Source organism: Adiantum capillus-veneris, chromosome 20 (genome assembly GCF_014529385.1).
Source record: "Adiantum capillus-veneris isolate H3 chromosome 20, ASM1452938v2, whole genome shotgun sequence".
NCBI classification, from domain to species: domain Eukaryota; kingdom Viridiplantae; phylum Streptophyta; class Polypodiopsida; order Polypodiales; family Pteridaceae; genus Adiantum; species Adiantum capillus-veneris.
Genome location: NC_140950.1, coordinates 50,424,997 through 50,447,723, shown reverse-complemented (window position 1 = coordinate 50,447,723; position 22,727 = coordinate 50,424,997). Strand labels below are relative to the sequence as shown.

General features: G+C 46.1%; 1 protein-coding gene across 3 annotated transcripts in view; it reads left to right on the top strand.

Annotated features, from left to right (window-relative positions):
• LOC147432494 (uncharacterized) overlaps nt 1-22,727 on the top strand; it is a 166,502-nt gene that overhangs the window by 51,946 nt on the left and 91,829 nt on the right. For all 3 annotated transcript variants that reach the window (XM_086492419.1, XM_086492417.1, XM_086492420.1), the window contains one exon: nt 17,843-17,971. In XM_086492419.1, the coding sequence (XP_086348545.1) occupies nt 17,849-17,971 (123 nt within the window). In that variant the 5' untranslated portion in view covers nt 17,843-17,848. Of the gene's footprint in view, nt 1-17,842; nt 17,972-22,727 lie in introns of those variants that run through there.

Sequence of the window (22,727 nt, the reverse complement as noted above, 5' to 3'; positions counted from 1 at the left end):
CTGGCTTCCCCCCCTCTTGTGGTTGAGGCCCTTACTAGATTAGTATCCTTCATGCATATGGGACCTCCTAAGAAATAGATATGCTCGGCTAGCCCTTGAGTCATCCCGACAGCTAGCACTAAAGGGGGACACAACATGCTGGTATGGGTAGATGACATCATGGTTTCAATCACATGGCTTCAGCATGGATAGAGTGCCTCCGTTCCAGTACTCCTTGAATGCACCCTCCCTATCTCTCACATGGACAAAGATCACTAGACTCATACGTCAGGATTTGATTCAGCTAGATACCAGGAGCACATGGATACAGCCGATATAGGAGTTGCGAATGAAGATGGCTTTCTATAGAGAGCATCTTCTCCAACTAACAGAGGATGGATATGTGATCAGACCGGCCTATATGGACACTCATTTATATTATGGGATACGATGTGCTATTGGTTAGATGCACACAATCATCGCATCAGCTAGAGATTGAGACTGACAGATTTAGGAGAGTACCAACAGAGGCCAGGATATGGCAGTTGTGTCATATAGAGCTAGAGACACAATTACATACATTTGTCATTGTCCGGTATACTATGAGATACGAGGCCGTTTTCATTGTCTATTCAGAGAGGGATTTGGATTGCTGGTTAGAGTCATGAGATATCAGGATCAGAGATGCCTCGGTTTGTTTTTGCTAGAGCTGCACAGACACAAGGAGAGTCTCCTGAGGAGATCAAGCAGTGGGAGACATTCAAAGAGGGGGATCACTGACTTCTTTAGAGTAGGGACTCAACAGCCAGATTAGCATGTTTCACAACGCGTGTGCGCTCTCTACATGTGAGGATTTGCGGTCTTAAAGACAAAGATAATGTGGACGAAGAGGTAAAAGAACTCATGGCTTTGATGGGGATTCATGAGCCGATGCACTCAAGAGCTTGGAGAGTGGGCAACAAGAAAATGGGAGCAAGGGGGAAACCTCGAAAGAAAGAGCACTCATCCTTCGTTTTCGCTCCATGGAAGCGAAGAAGGACATTTTGAAGAAGAGACCAACTCTTAAGAAAACGGGCATCTTCCTCGGGGATGACCTTACCCTCTCACAGATAGCTCATATGCAGGAGGTAGTGCCAGAGATTAGAGCAGCAAGGAAAAAAGGTAAGATTGCTTTTTACCGAGATGGAAGAGTGGTGATATTGGAGCCACGCTCCACATGACGGTGTGAAACCTATGGGACCACACTCAAAGTTGCTACTTGAAATTGTAATGGATCTATGCGTCTAGATGTGGGTGCTTTTGAGGAAAGTTTTAGTGGGAGAGATATCATCTTCTACTCTGAGACACATCAGGCCCCTGGGCAGTCTATGCCTCACATTAGTGGATACAGATGGGAGACCGCATGTAGACAGGAGACACGATCAGAGCACAGAGGGCGGGGCTCAGGTGGAGTGGCAGTGTTATTCGGGGAGGAATTGCAACCATTGATACACATAGCTCGCAGGGATGAGCAAGCTAGGTACATGTGGGTGAGATTGAGAGCAGAGACATGCAGATATCTTTACATTGCTATTTTCTACTTTCCCTCGAGTACGTCAGTGTATGCACCACCCAGAGGACAGTCCCCCTTGTCTATGATGACGTCTGGGAGTTCTCTAGAGATGGTGACATCATCATTCTAGGGGATTTCAATGCTAGGACTGCTCATCATCAGACAGTTTTTTATGATACTTCAGAAGAGATGCTGAGAGAGCTAGATGTTGCAGAGACAGGCCTATCCAGACTATCACATGATGGGGAGCATACTGAGTATGGACGACACTTGATAGACATGGGGACTGCACATGGATTGGTCATCTTGAATGGCCTACAGAGATGTCCTGTTGCGGGGGTTTTACATGCTTTCCACACAGACATGGAGCTAGCACAGTGGATTATGTCATGGCACAGCCGAGTCTCATCTCTAGTATCCAGGACCTCATAGTTGGACCCAGACCTATTGGTGTGGCAGTGGACCATGCTCTTGTGTCGCTGACCATCTCTTTCGAGTTTAGTGTAGCACACAGGCCACAGGCAGCAGCTCCTACTCGCTACACCTTCACGCGGGAGACGGACTCTGTATACATAGAAGGGATCTACAGACGCTTGTGTACAGAAGAGCCAAGGCGACCTTTGGAGGAGCTTACTACTATACTGACGCAAACGTTACATGATGCAGTAGCAGAGGCATATCCACACACACAGCCTGAGCAGAGATGTCGTTCTGGGAGCATGCCCCAGAACAACTGGTATGATGAGGAATGTCGAGAGACCAGAGCTAGACTTCAGTGGGAGGTGCTTTTGGGGGACATCACTCACAGATAGTCATAGATTGACTTCCGACGCCTAGTGCGGCGGAAGAAGAGGGCATTTTTGGCTCGCCTAGAGCAGATCTATACCAGCTATTCTTGAGTCAGGACTCACGTGAGGCATGGCGGCTCTTTCATGAGCACTCCCCTCCCCCTGCCATTACCTCCATAAAGGCTTGGGGCCAGTACGCGTCATCTCTGTACACAGTTCCTGGACAGCCGCCCCTTCCCGACCCCCCCGATCCATGCCCCCACACATGTGCTTTTTCCACCGCTGAGATGGTGAGGAAGGCCATTGACAGGATGAGGACTGGGAGAGCATATGATCATGATGGCTTAGTGACTGAGCACTTCATGCATGTAGGAGATCTACTAGCAGAGCTCCTAGTAGTTATGTTTAACCGTGCCATGTGTGAGGGCTTGCCTGATACTTGGAGCCTATCTACTATTGTACCTATCTTCAAGTCAGGAGACCTTATGGAGCCTGGGAATTATCACACTATCATGATCGGACACACACTGGAACGGTTGTACACATCCATTCTTGAGCAGCAGCTGAGTAGATGGGCAGAGAGGGAAGGGATACGCGCAGCCGAGCAGGCAGGATTCAGGAGAGGTTTTTCGACTCTTGACCATATCTTGACACTCAGAGCCATCATTGAGGAGGGCAGATCACATGGGAGACGGATCTATTGCAGCTTTGTGGACTTCCGCAAAGCATTTGACACCGTACCCAGAGCTAGATTGATGCGTAGATTACAGGAGATGGGAGTACCCATAGAGCTCATTTGGGGGGTCATGGCACTGTACAGGTTAGTAGTGGGGCATGTACGCACCTCAGAGGGCCTATCAACAGCAATTCATTCCACTATTGGGGTGAAGCAGGGCTGCCCGCTCTCTCCTACTCTGTTTGGTATGTATGTGGATGAGGTTTCTGACTACATTGAGAGAGATGGTGATAGAGGTGCACAACTGGCAGGAACATGGATCCCACTATTGTTATATGCTGATGATATTTTTTTGATCTCCGACTCTCCAGAGGGGATGCAACGTCACTTGGATGCTTTGCATAGCTTTGCCCATGAAAGTGGTTTGTCTGTCAACCTTGGTAAAACCAAGGTCATGATATTTAATACGACCCCATAGTGGATCAGGAGGTCAGCACCCGCATTCACATACGGCCATGAGACAGTGGAGTATACAGATGCTTACACCTACCTTGGAGTGGTTTTTAGTGGACCAGCATTTTCATTGAGAAGAGCAGCAGAGACTAGATTGACCAGAGCCCATGCAACATTGGGTAGATTGGAGAGGATGTGTTCACATGTTCAGTTTCAGGAGCCTCGGACGAAGCTCTGGCTCTTTGACACCCTGGTGGCTTCTGCATTGCTCTATGGACCTGAGATTTGGGGACCTTCATTGGACCATCATGGGAGGACAGTTCGCACTGATGGATGGGGGGACATGGAGAAGCCACTAGTCTCTATGATCTCACGGCTCATTAGAGCCAAGGCTTCAGTACCACATGCCATTATACGAGCAGAGCTAGCTGCCCCCCCACTAGTGGTTGAAGCGCTCACCAGATCTGTCTCCTTCATACACTGCATCTGGGAACTTCCCAGAAACAGATATGTCCGCCTTGCACTTGAGTCCTCTCGACAGTTAGCCATGCAGGGAGATACAGCATGCTGGTATGGGGAGATGACATCATGGTTTCAGGCGCATGGGTTCAGCATAGACAGACTGCCCCCCTTCCAGTACTCACTGGAAGCACCCTCTATGACTCTCACACAGTCCAAGATTACCAGGCTCATCCGCCAGGACCTGACTCAACTAGACATCAGGAGGACATGGATATAGCCAGCACAGGAGCTAGGCACGAAGATGGCTTTCTACAGAGAGCATCTTCTCCAGCTTACGGAGGACGGTTTTGTGACGAGATCTAGATACATGGACACCCACTTGTCTCATGGGATACGATGTGCTATTGGCCAGATACACACATCTTCACACCAGCTGCGGATCGAGACTGGGAGATACAACAGAGTACCAGCAGAGGCCAGGACATGCCTCCTATGTGACCTGGAGCCTGAGACAGAGTTGCACTACACATGCCACTGCCCCGTCTACTACGAGATACGCGGCCGCTTCCACTGCCTGTTCAGAGAGGGCTTCGGACCACTCTCCAGAGTCATGCGGTACGAGGATCAGAGATGCTTGGGTCTGTTTTTGCTCGAGCTGTGCAGACACAGAGAGAGCCTGATCAGAGGAGAGGCCAGCCAGTCTCAGAGACGGATGACAGACTTCTTTAGAGCAGACACTAGACACCCGGAGGAGCTACTACCACAGGAGAGCTCGCCGCCTCACACTGGAGGCACACTGATCGACCGAGCTAGGGAGATCCAGACGCACACGACTGCGGAGGACTACACAGCATCGACGGAGGTTGCATCAGAGGATTCGGCCCAACATGCACGACGCCCGGTCAATCTATTGACCATGGAGGAGATTGATGAGATCCGCCAGCGAGACCGATGCTGGATCCTTTGTGATCTGTGATTTAGCTATCCCACCTAGCTGGATCTTTTGTGATTTGTGATTTAGCTATCCCACCTATCTGCTTAGATCACACCTAGCTGTTTCAGATTCCATAGCATTTTATTCTATCATTTTATTTTTTCATTTTTGTTACTCTGACTTTGTATCAGATCCACCACATTGTAACTTTCTGGTCTCATAGGTCATTCTGGCCTTCTGAAGACGTTAATATAACATTTCATTTCATTTCTCTCTCTCTCTCTCTCTCTCTCTCTCTCTCTCTCTCTCTCTCTCCATTGCTCAGCTTACCAGCCACACATAGGAGTCGGTAGCACTCCTATCTCAGTTTCTAGTTTGTAGTTTTCTTTGTTTGTACCCAGACTTGGTACTAGTCTCACCATTGTAATCAGTTTGGTCTCATAGGTCATTTTGGCCTTTTGTAGACGTTAATATATCATTTCATTTCATTTCTCCCTCCCTCTCTCTCTCTCTCTCTTTTAAGACTAAGTTGTGTGTGTGTTAGTCAAGGGCTACATTTTGCACATGATGTTGGGGACATCACTCTTGATGCCGACAAGATTTACTTTGATTGTTACTAGCCTTCGAATGGTGCTCCACTTTTTGTATCTCTTATTTTTTTGTGGATTTTCTTTGCTTTGAGGTTTCACACTTGTAAATTCCATCAACAAGGTGTGTGTGTGTGTGTGTGTGTGTGTGTGTGTGTGTGTGTGTGATAAAGCGAACAGCGCGTAGGTGTGTGATCTCTGAGCGCGCAGGTGTGTGAGCGCGCTGGTGTGTGGACAAATAAGCAGTAGTCGCGCGCTGGTGAGCAGCAGTAGCAGCGACAGACAGAGAGTCAGTAACAACATTTGCGATAGGCAGAGAGTCAACTGGTACTATTCGCGAGCTGGTGAGCAGCAACTGTAGCGAGAGACAAAGAGACAGAGCTAGTGCTGTTCGCGTGCAGGTGTGCAACAACAGTAGCGTGATCTGTGTGAGCAGGCGCAGAGTTAGGGTTATGGTTAGGGTTTTGGTGCAACCCGTAGAGGCTTCCTGCACGTGAGTGGCTTTGTAATTGGACTGCAGCCCATTATGGTTTCCAGGGTGCGGGCAGCAATCCTCTCGATTTGATCGGCCTCATGACAATAGACATCTACACTTACAAGCGTCGGAAAGAGATGGAGATGTCTACGGAGGATGCCATGTCCATCATCAAAGAATGTTTGAGTGAGGATTTTGACTATGCTCGCAAAGCCTGGGATAGTCAGACTCCTGATAAAGAAGTGCTTATTCCCGTGCAGGAGCTGATGGATCTTGTCGTACAATATGCTCTTAATGCATTAATCCTCTTCTTTCCCGGCAAGATGCCTACTGCTCAAGATGTGGGGCAGTGGGTGGATTTTCTTCTCAAACTTGAAGCAGTCAGAGGTGTTTACTTTGGAGCGCGAGGATTGTTGATCGACTGTGAAGCCAGAGATACACTTCTTGAAATGTCCCCTTTGTTTTTCAATACCCAGATGACTTATGTTTTGCCTTGGGCCCTCACCAAAGATTACTAGGGTTTGATTCGTCATAAATGTGCGGTGTGGGTTGAGGTGGAGGATTTTCCTCGAACATGGCGCCCTTTTTTCCTGTTGTTAGCCTCGCAGCTGGGAAAGGTCATTTGTCTCCCGAAATTAGATGCAAATACAAATCGTTTCTGCATCTTATGGGATACAAATATTCCCATGCCTACTAGTATTTATGTAAATTCAAGGGATCCTTTGGTGGGCAAACGACCTTTTAAACTGAAATGGGGTAAATTTTCCAATTCATGCTTTCGTAGTGGTAAGTTCAGGCATATGTAGTCCGAATGCCCTAAGCCGAATTTACATCCTCCTCCTTCAGCGGTTCCAACCTCGCAATCCATCTCGCTTGCAAAGTTGCCGCCTGTGCATAGATCTCTTGGAACCCTTCATCGGCAGATAAAGGGAAGGGGAAGCAATCTACGGCTATCGCCACTATATCAAAAGAGAAAGATAAAGGGAAAGCTATAAACACAGATGCATGGATGGTCCCTAAAAAACCTATTAAACTTAGAACTCCGGCTTCTTCACACGAAATTTTGTACCGCAGCCAAAGATTGTGGGTGAACGCAAACTCCCTTGTAATGACAATAAATCTTTGGCAGCAGCATGGGATAAAGTAGTTCGCTCTTATAAGGATGTGGTTACAGGTGAAGCTTCTGGCTCGGACTCGCATCCTGGGCCAAGTCAGCCATTAACTTCCCCTTTGCACAGAATAGATGAAGACGTGTCCATGGGCATGTCGACCTAGCTGCTACTTTTTCTGCCCTTTGTACATATGTGGTGTGATGAATAGCAGTATAGTATGTATCTCATATAATGTGCAAGTCTTATGCAACCCCGACAAGTGGAGGCTAACCTGGCACTTTATACATACATGTAAGGTAGATGTAGTGGTTTTACAGGAACATAATCAACATGATTTTGCCGGACAATGCTCTTATTTTGCGGGCTATTGGATAGCTTATGCTGGCTTGGCTGGTTTTTTGGGTGTTCTAATGCTAGTTTGTTATGAACTACAGCTGGTTCTTGCTTACAATGATCCCGGTGGTCGATGGATGGTGATACAATGTATGTTGCATGATCAAGTGTATAAAGTGGGTGGTGTTTATGCGCATACAACATCTGGGCACAGGGCTGTCTTGTGGCAAGATATTAGCTCTTACTCATGGACTTCGAATGCATTGCTTTGTGGGGATTTCAATAATGCACCGAATATCTCTGATAATACTACTGGTCATTTTCATATGCTACGAGTTGAGAGGCAAGCTTGGGATAATCTTAGTGCTTCTATGTACATGCAAGATCTATGGACGTGTCTAGATCCTGAAGCTTCGGGCTTCACTTTTCTGCATAATGCGCGCACCTCTTATTGTGCACGATTGGACCGCTGGTATTTAATGAATTCACAATAGTCTGATGACTTTGTCTGTGAGATAAGAATTTAATCATACATCGATGTTATCTAATCATGCTCCAATTATTTTTTCCTTGCAATTCGGCCCGCTAGCGTGTGATCAGCCTCTTCCTCGGAAGCGTCTTCTGCATATGAATAATGCTTATCTTTCTCATGACCGCTTTCGAGATATGGTTAATGAGGTCATTCCTCCACTCTGTGATCAGATACATTATGATCCGGATATTGCATGGTATCGTTTTGTCATACATATCCAATGTGTTATCCGCCGGGATTATGGTAAGTAGTACATGCGCCAGCTGCGTGGGGATATTCATGAGGCAAAGTTGGTTTGTCAAAGTCTTCAAGAGTTGGCTGACTCTAAGACCTTTATTGGCTTCACAAGAGGCCGCTCTTTGTCAGGCTCGTCTGCGCCTACGTCAGAATGATCAGCGCAAAATTGATAAATGGAAAACTCGCACTCGCAAACGGGCTCTCATGGATAAAGGGTGTGCCTCTAAACAATTCTTCAAACACTTGCATCATACTAGACAAACCCAAGGTATTAAGCGGATTATGCTCCCCTCAGGCTCTTGGACATCTACGAAACAGGAACTTGCTGATACTATGGTTTCTCACTACAGTTCTGTGTTTGTTGCTCCTCCCTCAGCCTCTATTGAGGCTCACTGAGCACGGAAATTATTGTTATCTCGAGTGCAACCAATTCTTTACCAGAGGATGCTAATTGACTTGAGGCAGCATTTACGCAAGATGAGTTACACTTAACCTTGCTTGCTCTTGGTAGATGGCGTTCACCTGGCTGGGATGGTCTCATAGTTGAATTCTTCATCTCGTTCTGTGATTCTCTCAAGAAGCCTCTGCTTCTCATGATGAATGCCGCATGGGACACTCAGCATCTGCTAGAATCTTGGAAAGAGTGTCTTCTTGTATTGCTACCCAAACGCAAACTCTGCAAGCAATTCCCACTGGCTGCCTATAACCCTTATGTCCGTTATTTATAAGATTTTGGCCAAAATGATAGTACTTCGCATCAAAGATTATCTTTTTACAGGTGTTCATCAGGCGCAGTACGGATTTATCCCTCGTTGCCAAATAATGGATAATTTGGCCAATATCCTGGTGGGTATGGAATTTGCTAAGTATACACAACAGGATGTGCTTGTGATGGAAGTTGACATAGATAAGGCTTTTAACATTGTCCACTGGGATTATATTGCGGATGTCATGCAATGTCTTGGATTTGGCCCAAAGTTAGCGCATATTGTGTATTTTTTATACGTTCACAGTACGACCTCAGGGATCCTTACAGGCAAAGTGACAGATTCTTGGTCTCTTGGATGTTCAGTTCGACAAGGCTGCCCGCTTCGTACTTTGTTATTTGCCATTGCTACCCACCCTCTGCTTTTACACTTAGATCACTTGATCTCCCAGGGCTGCCTTCATGGATTACATTTGCCTTCAGGCCAGAATTTCATTGGGCAGGCCTATGCGGATGACTCCTTGTTTACGCCCAAGAATACTCTAGATGACATGCGCGAACTTATACATGCACTGGACCTGTATGGTCTTGCTGCTGGTCTTAAAGTTAACTTCTACAAGTCTAATCTCTTGCCTCTTCAATGCACAAGCTTGACATCAGCTTTTGTGGCCTGGAAAGATTGTGCCTCCGCATGAAATTACCCCGACATTTGGGATATCCTATTGGCTTGCATGTTACTGGCACTCAGCAGATTGAATGGGTTATGCATTGTCTCAATATCAAACTCCAATATTGGAAATTGTCTACTTGGCCACTACATGTCAGACTCCGCATTGTACAGATCATCATGATGGCATATGTTCAGTTCTATTTGCCCTTGTTGCCTTGGCTACAACACCGACTTACCTCTCTTCAATCGTCTATACTATCGCATTTATGGCATATGAAGGCTGAAAAATGTGGTTTGCGCTTGATGTCCATGGGCAAGATTTAAGCGCTTTGGCGGCCTTAACATCTTGGATTTGCGTAGACATGCTCTTGCTCAAAAAGCATCACTTTTGCCCACGCTTGTTGAGCAGCGACAACCATGGAGAGTGATGGTTGCTTTCTTATGTGAGCATGTGGTTACCTCCTCATTTGGCCACTGGCATTCATCTCTTTGGGAGTTTGTGTTTGGGAAACTTGATGGACATATTCCTGGCTGTCCTCTCATCTATGCTTTGATATCGGATAGGAAAAAGGTCACCTTACATTTGACATGGGCTGGTCGCACCGAGCCTGAAGGTAACTCTTTGAGGTTGGAAAGCATTCATTGGAGCAGGGCATTCCCACTGACTTTGGTGGACAGCCTCCCACGCCAAGATTACTTTCTTTCTCGTCGTGGACTGCGTATGGTTGCTGATGTCGTGAATCTAGAAGGGAATGTGCTTCTTTTTGACGAGATGGCATGCAATTTTGGTTTAGGCATGCATTATCGACCTCTCTGGCGGCAATTGCACCCCATGTTGGCTGAACTACTCCCCATTCCACCTCTGGCTGATGGATGCGGTATCATGGATTGGCGACTACAACAATTCAACTTCATTACAGTTTTTGCTCGCCAGGTTTACAACATTTTGTTACCTGATTCTTGGCTTGCGGACCACTGCAATGCCCTATGGTCACTACAGCGTTCCACCTGGTGGTTGCATAAACCCCTTACTGCCATTTGGAAGAGCTATTTGCCTCTTAAGGAACGTCTATTTCTATGGCGTTGCTTGATGGGTGTGTTGCCTGTTGGTTCTTTTTTGCAAGAGCGTCGGATCAGCTCCTCACGCTGCGTTCGTTGCTCTGCTTCCAAAGAATCCGTTCAACACTTGCTATGGGATTGTCGCTGTACTAGAGTTTTTATTGCTTGGGTTTCTACACTCATGCGTCTCCGTTTTCCCGCAGCGGGTCTTTCAGAAGAAATTCTGTCTTTTTGGATTCATATCACCAGCATTAAAGCCTTTTTCTACTTTCTTCACATGGGTCAGATATTGGACCTTCTAGAGTATTTGGCGCTAGCGCAACACCCGCATGTTTGACCGCATTGATCTGGACCCTTTTCCCTACTTCAAGATGTCACTTCGGCAATCCTTGCGCTTTGCCCTCGCTGCTGGGGATTTATCGCCTGACCTTTATCACCTTTCTTATGTTTGCTTTTAGAGCCTTTTCATGCTTGAACACATTGGTGTTCACCCTGATGTATCGATGTTTTCCTTTGGAGGTTTCCCACTTGTAAATTAATCAAATGCACTTACTATAAAAAAAAGTGTGATAAAGCGAACTCTCTCCCCTGCACGAACCCCCTTCTTTGCACGTGAGTTGGCCCCTGCACGCTCACAACTGCAAGCACGACCAGCTGGTCTCTGGAGGTCTCCTCGCTGCTCTTGCTGTCGCCCTCGTCGGCAATGTTGGGCAGCCAGCAGCCTCTGGCAATTTTGTACGTGTGTGTGTGTGTGTGTGAGAGAGAGAGAGAGAGAGAGAGAGAGAGAGAGAGAGAGAGAGAGAGAGAGAGAGAGAGAGAGAGAGAGAGAGAGAGAGAGGATGTGTGTGTGTGTGTGTTGGGGGTGTGAGTGTGTGGTGTGCGGGCGAGAAGTAGTGTTGTGTGTGTTGGGTGTCTGGTGGTGTACGGGCGTGTGGCGAACCCTTCTGCCGCTTGTTTGTCGCAGGAACCTGCCTGGGAAAAATCTACCTTGCACAAGCTCTACGCAGTGCGTCGGTGACTTTAGAGTGCTCTCGCCTACACGCGACCCATCTTTCAATTTGTGAGAAAGTGGTGTGTGTGTGTAGCAGGTCGTTTTGCAGTAAATGTGTGGGGGAATTTTTTAGAATCGTGTGCTATAGGAAGGCTTTTCGAGGAAGAGTGTGTAGCAGTGCTGCTTCAAAAAGTTTGTATAGAGGAGCAGGGGTTTTTTTGTTTTCTCGTTTTCGAGTCTCCTAATTTAAAAAAAAAAAATGTGTGAGTGTTTGGTTTCCGGTTTGAATGGATTTGAGTGTATCTACAAGCATCGGAAAGCTTCAGAGAATCCGACGATGGGTGATTTATCTCTTATCAAAGATTGTCTTCATGAGGATTTCGAGGATGCACGCCGAGCATGGGAAGGGCCTACTTCTGACATGGAAGTGCGTATTCCTGTCCAGGAGCTCATGGATCCTGTTGCTCAATATGCTCTTAATGCGGTGATTCTCTTCTTCCCGGGCAAAATGCCTATTGCGCAAGATGTGGGCCAGTGGGTTGATTCTCTACTCAAGAGGCAAGCAGTCCGAGGAGTTTACTTTGGTGCAAGAGGGTTTTATACGGTGCTACTCATAGACATGGATGCTCGAGATGCATTGCTTCAGATGTCTCCTCTCTTCTTTAATACACAAATGACTCATGTTTTTCCCTGGGCTCTCACAAAAGACTATCAGAGTCTTATTTGTTGTAAGTGTCTAGTTTGGGTTGATGTGGTGGATTTTTCCCGCACTTGGCATCATTTTCTTCCCTTGTTGGCTGCTCAGCTGGGTAAGGTCATTTGTCCTCCTAAGCTGGAGGCGAACACCAATCGTTTTTGCATTCTATGGGACACGGATATCCCCACTCTAGCAACAGGCATTGCGGTTGATTCTAGAGATCCGGTGGTCGGGAAACGCCCTTTCAAGCTTAAATGGGGTAAATTTACAAACTCTTGTTTTCGTTGTAGCAAATTTAGTCATATGCAATCTGAATGTCTGGAACAGAATTTGCAACCACCTCCATTAGGTGTCCCTCCCCCTCAACCTCCTCTACCTCTAAAATCCTCTTCTGAGGTTCGGCCAAAAGGTGCTTCACCTTCTACTTCGACAGTTGGGGTGAATAAAGGCAAAGCAAATCAATCTCAATCGAACGCACTTCCTGCTTCTTTGAATGCAAAAGAGGCAGGCAAAGAACATGCTTCATCCTCTCAGGCTTGGATGGTGCCTAAGAAAGCTGTTAAAGCCCGCCTCCTGGCATCCTCTTGCAATTTTGTGCCCCCCTTGAAAAATGTTGTTCAGAAAAAGCTTCCTTGCAATGACAACTCTTCTTTGGCTGAGGCATGGGATAAGGTTGTCCACTCCTACAAGGAAGTGGTGACAGGGGAGGTCCCTGCATCGTAGGGCGGTACTCTCTTGAATCCTCCTGGACCGGGTTGTGTTACGTCTTCTTATGTATCTACGATCGATGAGGATGTGTCTATGGGGCACTCCTACCTAGGTCTCCTTTCCTTGGCTCATCACTCACTGTATATGCTGTACAAAATGCATAGTCATTTGAACTGCATCTCTTACAATGTGCGTGGGCTATGCAATCACGACAAGCGGCGGCATACCTAGCACTATGTACATACATGCAAGGCAGACATTGTTGTTCTTCAAGAGCATAACCAGCATAATTTTACCGATCAAACTTCTTACTTTGCGGGTTATTGGATTGCCTACGTAGGGTCTGCAGGTTTCTCTGGAGTGCTTATGCTTGTTAGACATGAGCTACTCCCGAATTTGGCTTTCAATGACCCAGATGGCAGATGGATGGTTGTTCAATTTATTGTTAATGGGGAAGTCTTTGAATTTGGTGGCATGTATGCTTTCACGGCTTTTGCTTATAGGGCACGGCTTTGGAATGCTCTTTCCTCATATTGTTGGCGTTTCAATGCATTTCTTTGTGGGGATTTTAATAATGCGCCAAGTCTTGCGGATAATACTTTGGTCATTGTCACATGCTTCATGTGGAACGTCAATCATGGGACCACTTTATGCTCGATTGTCAAGCATTGGATTTGTGGCCTCTTTTGCATGCGGATGATCCGGGCTTCACATTGCAGCATAATGCTCGATCTACGTATCGTGCTCGACTAGACCACTAGTATCTTTTCAATATGCAACAGTATGATGACTTTGTATGTGATATGAAGATTGATTATACGCTTGGTCTTTCGGATCATGCTCCTGTATGCTTGAAGCTACATTTTGGCTCCTTTGCTGCCAATGACTCCCTACCCAACTAGCGACTTTTACATGTGAAAAATGCTTATCTTAAGCATCCTCAGTTTCGCACTATAATTGAGGACGTCATTCCCCCTTTGTCATCCCAAATGCTCCTTGATATGGACATGGCTTGGTTTCGATTTGTTATGCGCGTTCAATGTGTCGTCCAGGATTATGGAAAGTCTTACTTGTCGGAAATGAGAGGAAAAGTTATGCAGGCAAACGATACCTATCATAGATTGATGCAATTTGCCAACACCTCCTCCCTTGATGAGACTTAGATGGATGAGTTGGTATCTGCTCGCACGTTGTTGCAGAATAATGATGAGAGGAAATTGGCTAAATGGCATATTCGAGCTCGCCAACAAGCTCTTATAAACAAAGGTTGCACTTCTAAGCAGTCCTTCCAGCATTTGCATCATTCTAGGCAATCCCAAGCTATTAAGAGAATCAAACTACCATCGGGGGAGTGGAATTCCTCTTTATCGGAGTTGGCTCAGGTTGTACAGTCTCATTATGCCAAGATTTTTGAGGCTCCTTTACCTCCCACACAGGAAGTTTTCCAAGCACGCCGCTTGTTTCTTTCGCATGTTACTCCCATTCTTTCGACACAGCAGGCCCAAGACCTGGAGGTTGCTTTTACTGAGTCGGAATTGTATGCCAGCCTGCTTGATTTGGGCCGTTGGAAAGCTCCTGGTTGGGATGGTCTTACTATGGAGTTCTTCTTGTCTTTCTGGGATGACTTAAAGTTGCCACTGTTGATGATGATGAATACGACCTTGGAGCAGCAGCAGTTACCCTCCTCTTGGAAGAAGGCCTCCTCAAGTTGATACCTAAGCAAGCACTATGTAAGGGTTCTCTCATTGGAGACCAATTACGCTCATGTCTGTGGTATTTATTGATGGCTAAACTGTTAATCGTCTCAAGGGATTTCTACAGAAGGCCTACATCAATCTCAATATGGATTCATTCCGCGTCGCCAAATTACTGATAATCTGGCCAATATCATCACAGGCATGGAATATGCGAAATATACTCAACAGGATGTATTGGTCATGCAAGTTGACATTGAAAAAGCTTTTGATACTGCTCTTTGGGATTACATTGCAGAGGTTATGAGACGATTGGGCTTTGGGCCCAAGATTTCCTACGTGGTCTTTTTCTTGTATGCGCATAGTTCTTCTGCGGGTTCGTTGGGGGTTTTCTCACAGACCCTTGGCCCGTGGGACGATCAGTAAGACAAGGCTGCCCTCTCAGTGCTTTGCTCTATGCAATTGCTTCTCACCCCTTACTTGTTTATCTTGATTTCTTGACTTCTTCTGGTCGATTGCATGGTCTCGCGCTTCCATATGGAAAGCATTTTGTTGGTCAGGCCTATGCGGATGACTCTTTGTTTATGCCTCGCAATCACTATGATGATGTGAAACTCATTATGCAAACCAAGTGATTATGCAAACCCTTCACTTGTTTGGATTGGCGGCAGGCCTCAAAGTCAATTTTCGCAAATCCAAGTTACTGCCTTTGAAGGAGTGTGATTGGCATAAGCTATTATGGCTGGGGGAGATTGTTCCTCCGCATATCATAGTTTGCCACCTGGGTTATCCGCTGGCCTTGAATGTATCGGCTGCTCATAAATTGGATTGGGTGCTTCAGCGTCTGCATTCTAAGCTGCATTATTGGAAATTGTCCACTTGGCCACTAGATGTGCGTCTGCATTCTCATGGCCTATGTGCAATTTTTCTTACCTTTGTTATCTTGGTCTTGGTTGGGCTTGCAATCCCTCATGTCTACTTTTTTAAAGCACTTTTGGCGCACTTCATGTCATCAAAAAGGTCTCTGACTTTTGTCTTTGGACAAGAAGTGTTCTCCCAAGCGCCTTGGCGGATTGAATATTTTGGATTTGCGCACTCATTTTGTAGTTTGGAAAGCTATGTTGTTACCAATCTTGGTGCAACTGAAGCAACCCTGGACACTTATGGTGTCGCATATGTGTGATCATATTGTTACACCATCCTTTGGTCATTGGGAGCCGACATATTGGAAGGTTATTTTTGGGCGGCTTGAAGGACACATTCCAGGATGCCCCTTTACCTCTTTTCTCATTGTGGACTGGAAGTTGTCACGTCGCATATGCAATGGCATGGTCGCCAACACCTTCTTGGCAATTCCCTTTGATTGGAGAGCTTGCATTGGAGCAAGGATTTCTCCTCGACTTTAGCTCAACGCTCTCCTCGTCAGGCCTATTTTCTGTTGCAAAAAGGAATATACCAGGTGCATCAGGAGGTAGATGATAATGGACATGTTCTTTCATTTCCTGATGCGGCATCTCGCTTTAGCTTGGGGCACCATTACTCTTCTCTCCGGCGGGAGATTCAGAGAATGCTTGCTGATTTTTCCCCGGTTCCTCCTTTGAATGTGAATGCACGTTTTTCTGATTGGAAGCTTGCTGACTTGAGGTTGGATTGCATTTCTGCTGCCAATGTTTATACTCTATTGCAATCTGATGCATGGATTGTGTGGCATGGTAATCAGCTGTGGTCCCTCTCCAAAGTAGCCTTATGGTGGAAGCAAACCTTGGAAGGTTACATTTTCCCTCCGCCACTTTTCATAGGCGGTTTTGGCTTTTTGGGAAGCTTCGGTCTCTGCAGTCTTAGTTTATAGTCTTTTTTGGCTAAATCAGATTTTGGGTTCTGTGGACCGTCTGGCACCACAGCAACTCCTTGATGTTTCAAGGAATTGCTATTGACCCGTTCCCGTACTTTAAAATTTCGCTGGGTCAAGCGTTGCATTTTGCTTATGATTCTGGGGACATCACTCTTGATGCCTATAGGATTTACTTTGACTATTTCTAGCCCTTGAAGCCTTATGTTGCTCCTCTTTTTGTATCTTTTCTGCTTGGTGGGTTTTCCTTGCTTCGAGGTTTCCCTCTTGTAATTTAAATCAACAAGATTTACAAAAAAAAAAAAGGTTGTGTTTTTGCCAAGTGCACCAGGTGGCAGATGATGTTCTTTCATTTCCGGATGCGGCATCCCACTTTCGCTCGGGGCACCATTACTCTTCTTTGTGGCGGGAGATTCAGAGGATGCTTGCTGACTTTTCCCCTATTTCTCCTTTGAATGTGGGCTCACGTTTTTCTGATTGGAAGCTTGCTGCCTTGAGGCTGGACTGCATTTCTACTGCCAATGTTTATGCTCTATTACAATCTGATGTATGGATCGTGCGCCATGGTAATTAGCTGTTGTCTCTCTCCTAATCAGCCTTGTGGCTGAAGCGAACCTTGGCAGGTATCTGGCACAATCATCTACCTTTGAAGGAACATATTTTCTTGTGGCACTGCTTGGTGGGAGTTTTACCTGTTGGCAGCTTGTTATCTGCTCGGCATATTGTGCCTTCTCATCGTCTCAGATATCATGATGCTGAGGAGACTGTGCCGCACTTATTGTGGGGCTGTCGCTGCTCCCGATTCATTCGACAGATTTTTTCTGCTCTTCAGTTACATTTTCCCTCTGCCACTTTTTATAGACGGTTTTGGCTGTTTGGGGACCTTCAGTCTCTATAGTCACAATTCACAGTTCTCTTTGGCTGGGTCAGATTTTGGGTTCTGTGGACCATTTGGCACCATCGCAACTCCTTGATGTTTCAAGGCGTTGTTGTTGACCCGTTTCCCTACTTCAAATTTTCGCTGGGTCAGGCGTTGCATTTTGCTTATGATGCGGGCGACATTTCTCTTGATGCCTACAGGATTTATTTTGACTGTTTCTAGTCCTTGAAGCTTTATGCTGCTCCACTTTTTGTATCTTTTCTGCTTGGTGGGTTTTCCTTGCTTTGAGGTTTCCCACTTGTAATTTGAATCAACAAGATTTACAAAAAAAAGTGTTGTGCGTGTGTGTTTCATTGTGCTTGATTACTGAAATTGTCGTTCTAAGAGTTAAATCAACATCAGAATAACATTGGGTTTTGAATGAGATAGTTACACAATTCAATCTACTTATGCTATGCATGCAAGCAGGCTTGCATGTGGAGTGAGCCAGATATTGTTGGGTGGCTTGATAAGCGTGGTGGAAAATTCAAATCGTGGAAAAAGCGCTTCTTTGTGCTGCAGGGATCTTACCTTTTCTACTTTGAGAATGATTTTAAGGCAAGATTTTCATTGAAATACAGCATTGGTTCTTATTCTCTGGTTTTTCTTCTTTGCTGAGCATGTTATGCATATTGAATGGTTTCTCTTGGGCACTGTTTGGTCAAGGTATGTTTGAAAAATGAGGGTCTTTATCTGAGACTGGAAAATGGCATGTTACACATTTGCATCAACAGTGACTATGGCTCGAGTGATTTCTCTTTATAACGAATAGATCCAGAGCTTCTTACCACGCCCAGCCATTAGCAACAGTACAGAAGTCTTGGTGCGCTGAAACTGGGGGTCAGGGTAAGATGGATTGAATGCTAAGACATGATGAGAACAGGTGAAAAATTGCATGTTAGACATTTTCATCGACAGTGACTATGGCTGTCATCAGTACAACGAATAGATCTAGAGTATCCATGCCCAGCCGTTAAAAGCAGTATAGAAGTCTTGGTGTGTTGAAATTGGGGGCCAGGGTAAAGATGGATTGAGGGTTATTGGGACTTTAACATGTTCACATATGATGAGGGCAGGCGTGATCTTTTAATCAGAGTGTTGTGTTGTGTGACCAACCCATGCTTTGCATTTGTGCAAGTACAAGATCCGTGTCATGTGTTTTGTTTGGCAATGAATTTACATACACTATGTGAGAGATATCTGCTATTAATGTGACATTCATTTATGCTTCACTTTGAAAATAGTGTTGAATTGAACTGGGTATCATCGCATCTATGTTGGTGTTCATATCTTAATAATAAAAATTATGTAGTTGCAAACCCCATTTCTTTTGCATGAGGGGAATTTTCATATGGTTTCTTGTTTGACTTTTATATGTTTTGAGAGGAACCATCATAACTTGGAGACTACCTTTGAATCCGATTGAAGTATAGCAACAAAACAAGAGAGTTAGTTTTTGGGCTTCTTGTCCCACTGTCCTCCTGTTCCCCTATCCAAGCACCATCCCTCCTTGTTTTAAACCCTTCTTGTGGAAACAAGATTCCCCTCTAAGCCCCATCCCCATTCCCTATCTGAGGTGTTTGGAATGTGTCCCATGGTACTATGGTTATCGCATTGTTTGAAGAGATGTCGGAATGCTTAAACCCCTTCAATGTGCCATGTTATGGACCAATTTGCTCTATGAGTTCTTTGTCAATGATCATGAGCTAGTAGCACTTTAAATCTAGGGTTTCTTGCAGATAGCGTCATAGCAAATTAGCAAGATTATCTGAGGGTTGCCTATTGAGAGCTGCAAAACAACTTCACAAGCTTGAATCACGAGCTCATATTTGTGCCCTTTTTTAATCAAATAGAGCATTTAGACAAGCATACTAGTATCCTCACCCTAAGTCGCTCTCCCTCTCGGTAGGGCTACTGGTGTATGTGGTTCTACTTGTTGATAAAAGAGAAAATCTGAAAGAGTGAAAGTCAAATGATCCTTCCATTAGCTGAGAGAAAAAGGCTCTTAGGATACTGCATTTTTGTTAAAGTGAGAGATCAAATATGTATAACAAGGGTGAACTATCCTTGCACATTTAATTCTTAAAACTCTCTAGTCTACTTTTCTTGAAGTTCGAGGGATGGAGATTCTCTCTTCGAGCTTATATTGCTTAGCTGATGTTTCCTCTCTTGTAGTCAGGCTTAGGGATGGAAGTCTTCTAAAAAATTATCCTGTCACTAGAAAAGGGCCCCTTCCATTGAGCTTCTCTCTCTCTCTCTCTCTCTCTCTCTCTCTCTCTCTCTCTCTCAAATGAGGATGGATTCATCACCCATTGTATCTTTCTCTTGTATTCGGCACCCATTGTATCAATGATCACATACCCCACACAGTTCCAGCTAGTAGCACTTCTAGATTTATTTTAGTATCTCTTTTTCTGTACTCATATGATATGAGATTGACCAGTTTGTAACGGATTGGTCTCATAGGTCATTTTGGCCTTTTGAAGACGTTAATATATCATTTCATCTCTCTCTCTCTCTCTCTCTCTCTCTCTCTCTCTCTCTCTCTCTCTCTCTCTCTCTCTCTCCCCTATGATCTACCTATCCCAGCTAGCTGTTTTAGTTGCTTAGTCCACACCCAGCAGTCTAGGATTCCATAATATTTTATTTTGTCATTTTGTCATCTTGTTACTCTGACTTTGTATCAGATCCACCACATTGTAACTTTCTGGTCTCATAGGTCACTTTGGCCTTTTGAAGACGTTAATATAACATTTCATTTCATTTCATTTCTCTCTCTCTCTCTCTCTCTCTCTCTCTCACGCGCTGCCTGCTCTGCACCCCCGCGCCCGTCCGCGCCCCCCCCCCCCCCCCCCGCCTGCTCGCACGCGGCACACCCGCGCCTGCTCTGCTCTGCTCCCGCTCTCCTCTCCTCGCGCCTTGCTGTGCTCCCGCTCCTGCTCTCTCTCTCTCTCCCCCCCCCCCCCCCCCCCGAAAGCTACAAAGTGGTGGATCTGCAGCAGCTACGTGTAGCATGTCCCCCCCCCCCCCCCCCCCCCCCCCCCCCCCCTTTTTTTTCTTTTACGCGTAGGATGTCCTTCTTCTACGCGTAGGAAGTCAATTTATTTATTTTTTTCCTTTTTTTTTTTCTTCTCGGTCATGGAATCAGATTCACTATGCTATGTTATATCAGCTTGGTATCATAGGTTAATATATCATTTTATTTCTCTTTGAAACTCCCCCCCCCCCCCCCCTTCCCCCTCTCTCTCTCTCTCTCTCTCTCTCTCTCTCTCTCTCTCTCTCTCTCGTCTGCACTCTATCGCTCCCCCTCCCTTGCCATACCGCCCCGTGCTCCCCCCTCCACTCGCCCGGCCACCGCGCCCGCTGCTAGGGTAGGTGCACGCGTACGTTTAGTGACTCCTTGGCGGACGGGGATCAAGCATGAGGAAGCTGAACGATAAAGCCGACCCCCTAGAGGATGCCATTCAAAAGTGCAAAGAGGAAATGACGGAGACCATTACCAAGATGAACCGCAATCTCTGGGACACAATAAACATGCTCGAAGGACGCGTGCTGATCCAAGAGAGCAAGATAAGTACACTGGAAGACCGAGTGACGACTCAAGAGGAAGAGATTGCGTCGCTCAAGAAAGATCTCACCGAAGCACGATCAAGAAACACACTGGAAGAGGGAGAATTGCAACCCTCAGTACTCGAAGAAATCAACACAATCAAGGAGTAAGTACGGGCCATCAAAGAGGGAGAAGAGCAACACAAAGAAATGACGACTTCTTGGGTGGATGTTCTTACCAAAACACAACAGAAGGCGGATGAAGCCGAGAAATGGATCAAGGTGGCCAAGAAAGGAAAAGGCAAGGAGATAACGCCCACGTCCACACCCACTATCATTAATCAAACACTAGAGGAGGAGCAAAGGAGACGGGTGCGCGCTTTACATGTGAGAATTTGCGGTCTTAAAGACAAAGGCAATGTGGACGAAGAAGTAAAAGAACTCACAGCCTTGATGGGCGTTCATGAGCCGACGCGCACAAGGGCATGGAGGGTGGGCAACATAAAGAAAAATGGAAGCAGTGGAGAAAACTCAAAAGAAAGAGCACTCATCCTCCGTTTTTCCATGGAAGCGAAGAAGTCCTTCTTGAAGAAAAGACCAACTCTTTAAGAGACTGGCATCTTTCTTGGGGATGATCTCACCCTCTCGCAGATCGCTCATATGCAGGAAGTAATGCCGGAGATCAGAGCGGCAAGGGGGAAAGGCAAGATTGCCTTTTACCGAGATGGGAAAGTGGTAATACTAGAGTGACGCTCCACATGACGGTGCGAGACTTATGGGACCACACTCAAAGTGGCTGCCTGGAACTGTAATGGATCTATGTGTCTTGATGTAGGTGCTTTTGAGGACAGCTTTACTGGAAGAGACATCATCTTTTACTTTGAGACACACCAGGCCCCTGGGCAATCCATGCCTCACATCAGTAGATACAGGTGGGAGACAACTTACAGACAGGAGACACGCTCAAAGCACAGAGGGTGGGGTCGGGGGGGGGGGGGGTGGCAGTGTTATTTAGAGAGGATCTGCAGCCACTGATACATATAGCCCGCAGGGATGAGCAGGCTAGGTACATGTGGGTGAGATTCAAAGCAGAGACAGGCAGATATCTCTACCTAGCTATTTGCTACTTTCCCCCGAGTACATCAGTTTATGCATCACCCAGAGGACAGTCCCCTTTCTCTATTTTGGATGATGACATATGGGAGTTCTCTAGGGATGGTGACATTATCATCCTAGGGGACTTCAATGCTAGGACTGCCCATCGCCAGGCAGTGTTCTATGATACTTCAGAGGAGATGCTAAGAGAGCTAGATGTGGTGGAGATGGGCCTGTCCAGACTATCACACGATGTGGAATATACTAAGTATGGGCGACACCTGATAGATATGGGCACTGCACATGGATTGGCCATCTTGAACGGCCTACAGAGATTTCCTACTGTGGGAGGTTTTCCATGCTTCCCACACAGGCATGGAGCTAGCACAATGGACTATGTCATGGCACAGCCGAATCTCATCCCTAGTATCCAGGATCTCACAGTTGGGCCCAGACCGGTCGGGGTAGCAGTAGATCATGCTCTGGTGTCGATGACCATCTTTTTCCAGTTCAGTGTAGCACACAGGCCACGGGTAGCAGCCCCTACTCGCTACACATTCACACGGGAGACGGATTCTGTATACATGGACGGGATCTACAGACGCCTATGCACTGAGGACCCGGGGTGACCTCTGGAGGAGCTAACTACTATACTAACACAGACATTACA